The 13665-nt window shown below is 40.2% G+C and overlaps 1 protein-coding gene across 1 annotated transcript in view; it reads left to right on the top strand.

Moving 5' to 3' along the window:
• The first annotated feature begins 291 nt into the window (after positions 1 to 291).
• hk2 (hexokinase 2) overlaps positions 292 to 13665 on the top strand; it is a 46378-nt gene continuing 33004 nt past the window's right edge. The window contains exons 1-2 of the mRNA XM_042420546.1: positions 292 to 589; positions 11935 to 12097. Coding sequence (XP_042276480.1) covers positions 527 to 589; positions 11935 to 12097 — 226 coding nt within the window. The 5' untranslated portion in view covers positions 292 to 526. The remainder of the gene's footprint in view (positions 590 to 11934; positions 12098 to 13665) is intronic.

Below are 13665 nucleotides of genomic sequence, written 5' to 3'. Positions count from 1 at the left end.
TAGCAATGCACCGTATTTTATAACATGATCATATGTTTTGTTTAAAAAAAACTGTTTAAAAATGTATAAGTATGAAGTAACATAAAATGGAGATAAAGTACACGTAAACTGAACTTAAATACAGCACTGGAGTAAAGACTACACTACACACCCATGACAACGTATGAACTAAAGTGTCTTTTATTGCAAGGCTCTTGTAGCCTAAGTAAAGTGTTCCTATTATTTTGTCCATCCTCCTGTACATCCATGAGCAGAAAACGGGACCACGCCGCGCCTACTCTGCAGCCAATCAGCGTTTTGAACTCGGGATGACGTCAGCGAGCGACCAACTCGAGGAAGTTGGAAGTTTGTGACAGTACGACTCTTGTTTTTAGCGACAGTTTTAATTCACGTAAAGAAACCGAACAGGCAAAAGTATTGTTTTTGTATGTATTATTTTAAGAAGGCGGCCGTGTAGACAAACTTTGTGTTCCTTGAAGAAGGAGGACAGACAGGACGTAAAGTCGCCACACATCACTGACTAACGATGTTAGCGTCGAGCCTACTTGGGAATTACTGCGCCGAACTCCATGATGACCAAGCGAATAAAGTAAGTACAGGTATAAAACACTCAAGTAGGTTTCCTTTGAGGACATTTGCTGTATCATGACGCAACTCTTCGCCGTGTAACGTTAGCTCTATTGTGAGGAAGTTCAAACAGGGGTTAAGCACGTAGCTCGGCTACTAGCACGTATGAAGCTAGTGACGTCTCCACGTCAATTGTCCGCTAGTCTAAATATCCGCCCCAAGCGACCCTAATTATCATCACCTGTGTGCCCAGAGGTGGAAACGTAGGAACGGCTCACCAGTGGACAAAATGTAAACAATTTTGGGCTCAAGGAGAGGCCATCTTCAGGAACATCTTGGGAAAACAAGATATTGTTGTTAATACTCTCACTTGTAAAGGATTAAATCAGACGCAAAGCCAATAGCTTTGTCTCTAAGTTAAAAGTGTGTTTCTGCAGAGATAGGTTTGGTTTAGAATATATTTTGTGACAAACAAATATATTGAATACTATCTAAATGTAAACATTTAACTTTGGAAATGTGTTATCTGCTGTAACAAAAAATACAAGTTAGTTTGCTTTGAAACTTATTAAAATAATGTAAATAAAACTTAAGGCTGTGATTACTATCACATCAAATTAATTTGGCAGGGCAGCAAACATCTCAAATATTTTAGACACAATAATGTTGAGGTTCAACCAAGACAAAAAAGGTAAACAAGTGGATCACAAAGGCCCTGGCACATTCATACACTCAACTGTAAGATAAAATAAATTTAAAAGATATTAATTATGTACTGGTTTAACATCTCTCAAATGTTTTGGAGGTAGAAATCTAAGTAAAACGTGCAAAATTGTACCCGTGTGTGTGTATATGTGTATATATATATCAGTGGAGGCTGGTCCATAGAGGCAGAGGAGGTTGATCCTCCTCTATTTTTTGAGAGAAAAAAGGGAGATCAAAATATAAAAAAGAATATTTGGTTGAAATAAACCATGACCAAATCTCAGTATTTATAAATTATTTTTTCTCTCTTCTTTGGAAAAAATCCATTATTGAAATTCTGTTTAAAATGCTTCAACAGCAGTGGTGGTGGTGGGGTGGGGTTGGGGGTGGAGGGGTGCAATTGGTGGAGTAGGAGTGGGGGACAGAGGAGGACGGGTGCCTGCTGTCCTCCGCAGGGTGGGATCTCTTACATTGGACTTAATGTATTTCATTTTTTTTCATGCTAATCTGTGATTGTCCAAGACACGTAAAATGACGCTCCAAGGGAGGATGTCCTTCCTAACCAACCGACAACCAGAATGCAATATTGACATCGCATTGGTCCAATGATAGTTTCCAGATTTCATCTGCAATTCTCTCCACTGTAAGGCAGAGTAGCAGCAGTAGATAACGAGCGGTTAGCAACAGTTAGCTTGTTTTAGCAGCCTGAAGGACTCTTTATATATCCATGGAAAGACTATTAAGGACTGTTGTTAAGCTAACCGGAGAAATGATCTGGTCTGTGCAGTGCAGCAGCTGCAGGACGCTGCCGTGGAGGTTGGAGAGAGAAACAACCGGAGAAACAACCAGGAGAGTTAGCTTGTTTGTCATTGTTGCTAATGATATCAAACTGGTTAAGCAGCAGCCACAAAGTTCTGTTAACTAGCAAACAAGATGACCAACAGTCACAAATGGATGTTATAACATGGATACGTCATCTCCATGATAGAAAGAAGAAGACATCAGATAATGTGAGTCAGATACAGCTTCTCTCTCTCTGTCTCTTTGGTCGCTAATTTCATCTCTGATGGTTAAATGTCTCTGTGTGGCTTTTTTTGTGAAGAATGCAGCAGAGATCGTATAATGTGTTGTGGGTAACGTTAGTTTGCTTGTTGAAATTACAATGAGCTATCTGGACTCATTCATTTGTTTTTAATTGAGTGGTTGTTCAGTCACCTGTTGATGTGTGATTAGTGAATGAGTGTGCAGGAGGTCTGGCTGCTTGCTTCAGACAATTTCTTCAGTTTGTTTTTAAGCTGAGTCGTATATTGAGTAATAAGCTTAGTAAGTAACTAGTATAACAAGTGTTAACTAATGGAGTAACAGATCGTAGTTGATGTGTGTTCGGTACTGATCGCCCCCCACGGTTCGGCAGGCATATGAACTGCGGATTAATTACAAAATTTAATGTCTCATTTAAGACAAAGTAAACAAACTGCTGTAAGTACAAGTCATGGGCAGACAGCGTCTCGCTAACAGGGATTTTGAAGAGCAACGATCAAACCAGCATCTAACGGGTCCAAAGTGACATTTGAATTATGTTTACCTGCTGTTTAATGTGCCGCAACTGAGCAGCTAATTAGCATCTAGCTGCTAACTGACGTTAGCGGTGAATGTTTGTTATCATCAAGTTTTGATGACGTGGACAGAGGCTGTTTCATTCACTGTTTAAAAGAGGAAGGTTTCATGCCTCATATTGCAATAACTGAGCATTAAATATTTTATAAATTTTATTTTATTTAAACATTGGACATCTTAAATGTTTGTTTTCAAGACCATCGGCAAAAGTTCCTTGCTGTTTCTGGATGTAAGTCTGTTACAGAATAAATGGAAAACAAAGTTTTATTTGTCTCTCCCTTTTTTTTTCGCTGATCCTAATAATGTTCTGATCCGTGACTCAAATCCGTGATACAATCCGAACCGTGAGTTTTGTGTTCATGTTAACACCCCTAGTGTTAAAACAGCAGCAGTTTCCCTCGGTTCACCTGCTCACAGTTTTTCAGGTACTTGGCAGGTCGGTTGTTCCTGCATCTTGGAGAAGTTGCCACAGTTCTTCTGTTGATTTTGGTGTCTCAGCTGCTTCTATCTCTTCATGTAATCCCAGACTGACTCCATGATTAAATCATACAGATAAAAATAAAACATCAATAAACAGGACATAATGCCGTTCTCTTGGCTGGAGGAGAAATTCAAACGCCTCTGCTTCAGCTCGGCTCTGGGAGCCTGAACCGACAGAATATTAAACTTTAATTTCATTGGGTGGATGTGGCTCCGCCCGTCAGGGCTCTGTGGGGGTCAAACCATCTGTTCCAGGACTCCTCGTTCTTCTTATCGATGAAGATAGTTTTTTATGACTCTGGCTGGATGTTTGGGCTTGTTGTGATGCTGCAGAATAAATTTCGGACCAATCAGATGCCTCCCTGATGGTGTGGCATAAAGGATAAAGGTCTAAACATCTAACGTGCCTAAAACTTTTGCACAATACTGTTTATATATATGTGATTCTATCTATCTATCTATCTATCTATCTATCTATCTATATATATGTATATATATATATATATATGTGTGTGTGTATATATATATATATATATATATATATATATATATACATATATGTGTACAATTAGTATATTCAGCTATAATCATTTATCTTACTGACTACGTTATTTTCTGTGCTTAGTTCATATATCATTTGATTCGCTAGTTTTCTTTATGAAATGACAATAATGTTAGTGGGTAAATACCCCTAGCTTCAAGCTTAGCCTAGCAGTTAGCTTTGTGCATTCGCAGTCAAAGCAGCCCCATTAAAACAATGGTGTGTGATGACTGTTCCACAGTTGCAGACAGGATGTCACTACTAGAGAAATGTGTTCGTGAGTTAGAGTAGCTTTTTTTGGCTAACGTCACTTTAGATGTGACGGGCACTCCAGATAGTTGTATCCCTGCTAATGATAGCACTAGCGTAGCCTTGTTGGCTGTGATAGGAAATGGGTATGTACTTTGATGCAAACCAAAAACTGCAGACTGACAGGCTGTTGTTGTGTATATTTCTGCTGTTAAATCCATCCCTATCGAGTAAGAAATGTCCAAAGTTTATCATCTTTATCAACATACATTCTATTGCGATCCCGTATCAAGATTGTTTTATCGCCAAGCCCTACATTAAGGACAAGCAAAAAAATGGCTGTGTAATTCTGTTGCCTAAAACTGTGTTGATGACAGACATCTGATGGCAGCCTAATGATAATTTGTCAGGTTAAGATCATATTAATTAGTTACAGTCAGCTCAGATTATTAAAGTTGGAATGCAGAAGTTTTTGGGAGAGTTAGACTTGTGAGAATTAGAATCAGAAAACAATAGTTTACAATAAATCATTTTATCTCGATTATCTTGTTTTCATAATCGTTGGAAGCCAATATCGAAAATAAAATTCGATTAATCGCACAGCCCTAGCCATTTGACATGCCACAATAGGAAAAGCACAGGTGTGATTAGTAACATTAATGATGGCTGAATTCCTTTTATTCGCCTCAGTCTCAGGGTCCTGGTATTATGTATGCTGGCTCACTGTCATGACTTGCTGGGACAATTGAATAGAATGGAGTAATATTGGGTATTTGCCGATACCAAGTCAGATCTGATACTTATATTTATGTAGTAAAATATGTATCCGGCACATTAAAATAACAGGTGTAACCTACTAAATTTGGCACACCTTATTTTTCACAAGCTACTAAACTAAATTGTTAATATTATTAGTAACACCTGAGGGATGTTCAGTCAAGCTGGCTAAAGGAAAAGCCTGGCTTATTTTGATAAGCCTCGCTAATTTAAGTGAGAGTTCCGTTCCATCAGTGGCTTAGATGATTCGCTGTTTAGTAACCATGGTAACTTGTTCAGCAGAACTAGTCTGCTCCATGGCAGGCTAGCTGCCAAGCTTAATTTAGCTGTGTGTCAAAGAATGTCCGACGGACAGAAACAGACTCCCAAAAAAAAGTTCCATCGTGTGTCTTTTCGCACTCGCATCACTTGTCCATGTTCGGAAACATCAAATGGAAGAACTGTGAGGGACTTTTACAAAAATACTTCAGTTAATGTCCATTTTATTCATGGTCACTTCTGTGCTGGAGCGAACCCTTTTATTTAAAAGCTTAGTATTTATAATTTAAGAAATAAAAGTGTGCCAGCGTTATTTTGAAGTTATTTATTTATTCATTCACTCATTTTGTTCAAGCTGTGAAGACAAAAAGAAAATTAAATAAAGTCCAAACCATGATCTTCTGCTGTGTTTAAAATGTATACAGTGGAAACCGCTGATAGTGATCACGGTTACAGTGATCAGCTGCCTATATGCATCAAAAAGCTCGGGACAGAATCATTCCTGTACAAAATTTGTGCTGTTTAAATAATGAACCTATAGTAGTAGTTCGCTTACAGTGTTTATTTTGGATCTCTTTATACATGATGGAAAACATATGGAAAAACATTTAAAATTACGGTAAACCTATTTTTTATTACTTTCTTCCGATGAAAAGCAGCTGCAGCACCATTATTGCCCACCTGAGGTTGCTGCTGCGTGACAAACGTAGTCTCCTTAAAGCTTACGACAATAAAAGGGGGAAAGACATCTAAGGAAAGGATCACTGCTCTCTTCACCTGTTCTTCTGCCGGGGAAAATAAGTAACTTGTCGTTGGCAAAAGTCAGAACACGCTGCTTCGAAATTGTGCGCACACTGTGTTTGAAACAGCTGTAGTGTATTTTGAAACAGTCAATTAAATTCATTAATAGTGAAGCTGTCCGTTTCATTACTTTGTATTCATGTTGGCTAATAAATTTACAGATGTCATTTAGATGGTATTCTGCATGAGAAACAAAGAAAAAAAAAACGGTTATAATAATCATCCGCTTATAGTGATATTTGACCCGGACAGACATGATCATTAAAAGCAATTTCCACTGTACTTATATCCTTCTGCAGTTTCTTGTCCAACTGCAACTTCTTATTTTTTAACTTTCATTGACACTTGTAAATGGACATCCTGCAAAGGAGAAAATGTGTCAAAGAGTAGATGATGATATTGGTAAGTTGGTTCTCTTAAGTTGCCTACACCATAATTTTAAACATACATCTGATATTGTCTAGTATAGTGATAATATAACCACGGCCAGTGATCAGAATGCTCATTTATTAACAAATAAAGACAAAACCATGAACAGGGACAAGCACTGCTCTTCACTTTCCCAATCAAGCTGGATGGGGGATCAAACTTCTAGTAATAAGTTCGCTCTTGTAACCTTTAGACCATCACTACCCGCTGACAGGTAGAGATTTAATCTGTCGCCAGGTTTGTGCCAAGCCATCTCCCTCACCTTGTGAATTGCAGCAGTATTACCCTTTTTGGTGAAGACTACTTTATATTCTTCATATAGTTTCATCAGAAGGGTTTGTTCTGCTGCTGAGAAGAACACTGCTCTAGTTTTCCCTTTTTTTTGCGACATAATATCCTCTTTTTGATAAACGAATGGTCTGGGCACACTGTAAGCTTATTCCAGCCTGGCGAGAGGTAGTGTTGACTAGACAAGAATAAGCTGCGTTAGTGGAACAGCTTGAGCCTAAAGTGAAAGCTGACTTTTGCACAACTCCATTACATAAATAAATGTCACCAACTGAAACAAAACGTTGCATTTATCCCTGTTCCTTTGGTAAATGCCAGGGCCATGTTTTGTTTTCTTCCACTTATTCTTTACCCCCTAGCTTGCCTGCAGTGTCAGACAAAACATCTCAGGCATAAGCTGGACATTTCAGAATGTCATGACATTAACTGGAAAGGTCTTCTTCTCACCTCATTTTGCCAAGCTAATTCTTGCTAAACTCTCTTCATTATATCAAGGGTTTTTTCATTATTCTACATTGTAGAACAATACCGAAGACATCAAAACTATGGAATAAAACATATAGAATCATGTAGTAAACAAGAAAGTGTTAAACAAATCAAAATATGTTTCATATTCGAAATTCCTAGAAGTAGCCTTAATGACAGCTCTGCACACTATTGGCAATATCTTAACCAGCTTCATGAGGTCGTCACGTGAAATGAACTTCTGAATGAGAAGGTGTGTCCAAACTTTTGACTAGTACCATATATATGTATATGTATGACCTGGCTCAAGTGGCCACAACAAAAGGGAAACACACCATGGCAATGTTTAACAAAAGAAGCCGTATTAAACCAAATTAAGCCAAATTAAAGAAGTAGGTAAATGTAATTAAAGCATGGGGTGTTGATATCAGTAGCGTCAGTGATGCATGGTATGGCTAGGTGTAAGGTGTGTGTGTGACTGTTGTAAGGTACGAGAAAGTAAAACGTATCAAAACTAAGGCAATATAACTAAACCAAACCAAAACAGGTGCCAGTGGAAGTGAAAGGGGGAGATCATGATGATATTTAATTGGTTTGATCTAATTAAATTGACCAAAAGTTCTGGTTGGGGGGATAATGTCATATTCAGACCTCCTACAAGTCAAAGCCAGTCTACCGTTGTCATTGTGGGTCTGATGCATTGTATGCCACAGTTTTACAATATTACAGACTAGTAGCTACAAATACTGTCAAAAGAGCCAAAACAAGTGTAATATTCCTTCTTTATTGATGCAGTTCTGGAAATGCCTTCAGCTGAAGTTTTTTTTAGCATTCTTTATTTCATCTCCAAATTTATCCTTGCTGAGGTTTTGACCACGATGACATGATGAAAATAACATAATAGACTCGATTATCCAGCACTGCCTCATTGGTTAGTAAAAAGTATGTTCTAAATTTGGGAATAAAAGCTCATTTCACTCGATGCACCATTAATGTTAGTTGCTGCCCTTTTTACACAGCCTGTTCAAGGCGGGAATGCTGCGCCTTTATTCCGCCTCGCTGTTCTATATAAAAGGTATGGACACGCAGCGGGGGGCAGAGTTGCTCCTCCAATAAGTCGGCCACGGAGGTAGTCATAGCCGGCGGGACGTCTGTGTGAAGCTTCGGGATAGCTGGAATGGCTGGACAGGGAGCTGATGCTATTGTGTTACACATCATGCTGGGATGCTATGTAAAAGCACACACGGTGGCATTATGCCGGTTTTGTTCAGTGAAAAAAAAAAAAGATAAAAGCGAAGGTGGCTTAGTGACGGATCTCCTTTACAGCTATAATGCGGTATATCTGTATAAAAAAAGTGAGAATATATGAGATGAGAGTATAAAACAGCCTCTGTAAAACTGCAATGAACACCCCACCGGTCGGCAAGACCCACGTATATGTATTAACAGTAACGCCAAATGACTAACACTATATTGGCTAACGTGCCAGACAAAAGACACTAGCGTTAGCGTTAATATTACTTATCATAAGCAAAACGATTATGTTTGTTGGCTTGGTGCCGATGAGCCGAACACTTTTTTGACCTGTTCGCTTCCTTTGATAAAGTCGTGATTACTTTTTCGCGGTTCCAGGCTATTTTTGGGTGGGTGAGCCCTGCATGCCTTGCAGTAGAGGAGAGTCGTCTTCTTCATTTATTCGACACCAAGCCAGTCTATTTTCCATTTTTCTATAGTTGAAGCTGCAACTTTCTTTGCCGTCTTATTCGTCTTTATTTTGCTTGCTGGCGGTGGTGTTGGTGACGGCCCAGGACTTAGGTTGCTTTCATCGGGTGGAGCAGTTAGAGTTTTTGTAAGGAGGTAGCGGTCCATCCTGGCAGCGAACTTCACTGCAGGTGCAGCAGGAGAGCAACACCTCTGTCAGGTATCGTAGTGCGTAGTGTGAACAACAGCGCTGTTTGTGTTTGTGTGTTGAAATTGAAATTAAATGAATTGGATGAAAATAAAATGATGGCATCATGTAGAATTAGGATATTGACCTAAACTGGTAAAGATAAAATTATTTTTTTCGAAAATTTGGGGGCAATTTCTGCCCCTCGATCACGGTTTTTAGGGGCATTCTGAGATTTCTTGGGGCATTTTTTCCTTGCCCCCTGCTAATTTCAGACGCTGTCTGTTGATCAAACACCTCCTTGATGTTATTGCATAATGGATAAGAATCTAAACATCTGACATGCCTAAAACTTGAATGGCATTTACTCAGTGTGTTGCGTAGGTACATAGTCAGACCTTGAAAAGTCTGTCAATTCCTTTAAATCTCGTCCTAAAACCTTTCTTGTGATCTTTCAGAGCACACAATTTTTATTTGAAATCATAATCTCCCTTTCATCTGTTTCATCTGAATGGCTTTTTCTCTAATTAGAAACATAGTCAGGCAAAACAGACTATTGGCATGTCTGAAGCTGTTTCAGAGTTTCACCAGCATCATAAAAGAAAATGCACCCCTGAAGTGGTGATAATTTGCCTACTGTCAATGAGAATAGAGAGTGTAGAGCAGGGAGAGTTTGACTACTGGAGCTGCAGAAAAAGAAGTCCAAACAAATCCTGAAGTGCTCCATTTTGTACTACATTTCCTGTTTCTCACCTTGACGATGTGTTGGAGATTACTGCAAACTGCAAGAGGAGCTTGATTCTGGCAGCCTTCATCTAGCCATTTCACTGTGGCTGCATCCTCTTTTACCATTCCTCCCTGCAGTATTTAAGACTGATCCACTGGCAAATTAGTGCCCTAAAACATCCATATCTTGAATCACATAATTTTTAACTGCATCTGGTACTGCATCTCCTCTGTAGTTCCCCAGTGGTGGAACGAGTTACCAAACTCTGTTCGATCTGCAGAGTCTAGGGCTGTAGTCAACCAAAGAAAATGTTGGTTGACTAAAATCGTACATAATATTTAACTAATCTATTAGTCGCGCGGGGGAACGGGACAGAGTGCACAGTAAACTCGGCAGCCACACATTTCTCTGTTCTGTATTTCTCTGTTTAGCGTCTTCGGGTTATGCTAACCCATTGTTGCTAACTTTGGAGCTAACCTCCTTCACTTTTCCAGCATTTGGGGAAACAACAGACGTGACTTTTTAGCATTTATTAACTGACACACTGTAGTCTGTACTGTACATTTACTGCCAGACTGACAACTTACTACTAACCTTTTCCTCTGCTCCGCTTGCATCCACTGTCATTTCTCTGCCCCTCGCTCTTTCCTGCTCGCTACGCAAACATACTCCTTAATGGAGCCATGCGACCAGTGGTTTCCCAGGCAACGGCAGAGGTTGACTTACGTACCGGAACAGTGCTGCACAGAGACTCCCAAACGCTGTTGATTTCCGAATGAATGGATATTCATTCGGATATCAAATATAAAAAAATAATTTTTTTTTTGGCCTGGCGGGAGTTCTCGTTCTGACATTATGGAGAAACACAGATTCACTAGCAGAGTCCCTCTCAATCTTTAAGAAAAGACTAAAGACCAAGCTCTTTCGCGAACACCTCTGCACTTGATGAACTGTAGGGTGAAAAAAAACAAAACAAAAACAAGAAAAAACAAAACAAAAAAACATACTTCTGTGCACTCTATGCACTCTAATCATTGCCTTGTAGCACTGCCTGTTGGCATCTATGTCCTATCCGGCCCAAACTTAAGCTTTATGGCACTTACTCGTGTTGTTGTCTCCTGACTAGATCCTTGCTTGTGTTGTATCAGTCTCATATGTACGTCTCTTTGGACAAAAGCGTCTGCTAAATGAAATGTAATGTAATGTAATGCAATGTAATCTTTAGAAGTTAGGTTATAATAATAAAAGCTTTTCAGTGGTTTGCAGATGAGACTTAAGTATTAAGAAGCAGCAGAGAGTGCGATTGCATTAACAGCATAGATAGTACTGCAAATTAGAGTGAAACAGAAAACAGTAAGGCTGTGTTTAAGTAACAGGAATGAAAGAGGGGAAGAAGTAATTTTGCCTAATAGTTGATGCCCACTAACTGCCTTTGGGTAAACAAAAAAAGAAGACAAAAAAGTGGTTTTGCGTCTATGTCAATGATATTTTGTAGGTGCGCAATGCCTCTAACATGCTGCTGTTTTTTGAATACTGCATTGTTTATGCTCCATACTGACATGCCATTGGGTTTTCATCAGCAGAGTAACTTAACACAACTCTGATATGACTGAAAGCAATAAGGCAGATATCTGAAAGTACAACCAGGGATGTAGAAAGAAACTTAACTTCAAACCACAAAAATTTAGTTAGAAGGTACAAAAGTAGCTGAACACACAGTCTTTTAAAACGTCTTTCTCTCTGGTCTCCAGCACAGACACACAGGTGAGTCTGCAACACACTGCTTGTTTGAGGGTGGATGGGTGGGGGGAGCATGCCATCAAGCAGGGCCGCAGCAGTTGTCCCCTGCTGTGAGGCTGTAGTGGAGATGCATTTCATTGTGTGTTGGTTTCAGTTGGCTCGGTGTGGCCAAAGCGGACCGACCTGGGCTAATGGCGAAACCCTATAAGCAAAATATACAGCCGGAACCCATCAAAGGAAAGCTACAATGCAAGTTATTTTCTCAATGCAGATTTGTCAAATTTTAATGTAATTTGTTAATTTGGATGATCACACATTCACTATTTTATTATTCACTTAGTGTACTGCTTATTCCTATATAGGACTTCTTTGCTCAAATGTAGCTCCTCTCAAATGGTTTAGGTGGACAAATACCTGCACCATCTTCAGCTGTCTGATGAGACTTTGATGGACGTGTCAATAAGATTTCGAAGGGAGATGGACAAAGGCCTGTGCAGAGACACCAACCCTACAGCTGCCGTCAAGATGCTGCCCACTTTTGTGCTCTCCACTCCCGATGGAACAGGTAATACACCTTTCATATGGGAAATCTCTGGATGTAACAGGTCTACTGAGCACAGTCAACCCACGTTTGACCCAGTCATATGAAACTGATGTCTTAGGTTATTCTCTGGTCGTTTTCATTCACTCAGGTCAGGAGCTGTAGTTCCATGCACATCACTGCAAAAACAAAATTATATTATGCAAATACAGTAAATTCAAATAAAGTTAAAGGGTTAATATAAACTTAGCACAAAAAGTAAGGAAATTTGTGTTTGGTAGATTATTTCGTTGTTGTAACAGTGCTTCTTGGCAATAAATCTTACACTGTTGGAAAGCCTGTTTATTTCCCTTTTCCCACTAGCACAAACAGCACGCCCAAGCTGATCCCACAAGTGTTCAATGGGGTTGAGGTCAGGACTGCTGGCAGGCCAATCCATCCTCCCCACTCCCAAATTCTGGAGGTAGTCTCTAATAAACCCCGCTCTGTGGGGGCGAGCATTGTCATCTTGGAGGATAGAGTTCAGTCCCAGACTGTGGAGATATGGGATTGCCACTGGTTGCAGAATCTCATCTCGATATCTCTCTGCATTGAGTTTGCCTCCAATGATGACAAGCCTCGTTTTTCCAGTGAGGGAGATCCCGCCCCACACCATCACACTGCCTCCACCAAAAGATGTTACTCTATCGGTGCAGCAATCAGCGTATATAGCGCTCTCTGCGTCTTCTCCACACCTTGTCCTGATGATCCAGCTTCCGCAGGCAGAATCTGGACTCATTGCTGAACATAACGTTCCTCCGCATGTTCAGGTTCCAGTGCATGTGTTGCCGAAACCAGCGCAAATGGGCCTGACGGTGAAGGGCAGTCATGGCAGGCCTCCTGGCAGCCCCATGAGACCGGAGATTGGCTGTGTGTAGTCTGTTCCGGATTGTCTGGGCAGAGAGCTGTTGGCCATATCGTCCTGCAAACCTTGACTGCAAATCTGCAGAAGACAGTCTACGGTACCTAAGTGCTGACAGGGTGAGCATATGTCTCTGACATCCCCCGTCATATGGAACTTGGCCTTCACTTTGGAGATGGTACTAGGGCTCACTCCAAATAATGCCGCAACTTGGTTTTGTGGAACACCAGCTTGAAGTTGCCCTATCGCATGGGCCCTATCCAGATCAGTCAAACGTGGCATGTCAATTCTTGGAGCAGACACCTATTGACCACTGTCACAGGGCCCATGCTCAAAGGTGCCTGATTGGCACCTGATTGCCAGCATGTGGGGCTACCAGAAGCTCAAAACAAGAGTCAATAGCAACAGCAAAATAAGCTGTTTGGCATTTGCAGAGAAGATTTAGCAAATTTTTCATGGGCGCAACCCACATACTCAGCTCTGCTGCTCATCCCGCAAATGCATGTTCCTTACAAATGTGGCACCATTTAAAAGGGAAATAAACAGGCTTTTCAACGGTATAAGATTTATTGCCAAGAAGCATTGTTACAACAAACAAATAATCTACCAAACACAAATTTCCTTACTTTTTTTGCTAAGTTTATTTTCTCACTTACCTCCTGTGGTAACTAGCTACGCAGATAGTCTGATG

Source organism: Thunnus maccoyii, chromosome 9 (assembly GCF_910596095.1).
Source record: "Thunnus maccoyii chromosome 9, fThuMac1.1, whole genome shotgun sequence".
Taxonomy (NCBI): Eukaryota; Metazoa; Chordata; class Actinopteri; order Scombriformes; family Scombridae; genus Thunnus; species Thunnus maccoyii.
The sequence above is the reverse complement of the archived record's forward strand: the minus strand, read 5'-3'. Positions and strand labels throughout refer to the sequence as shown.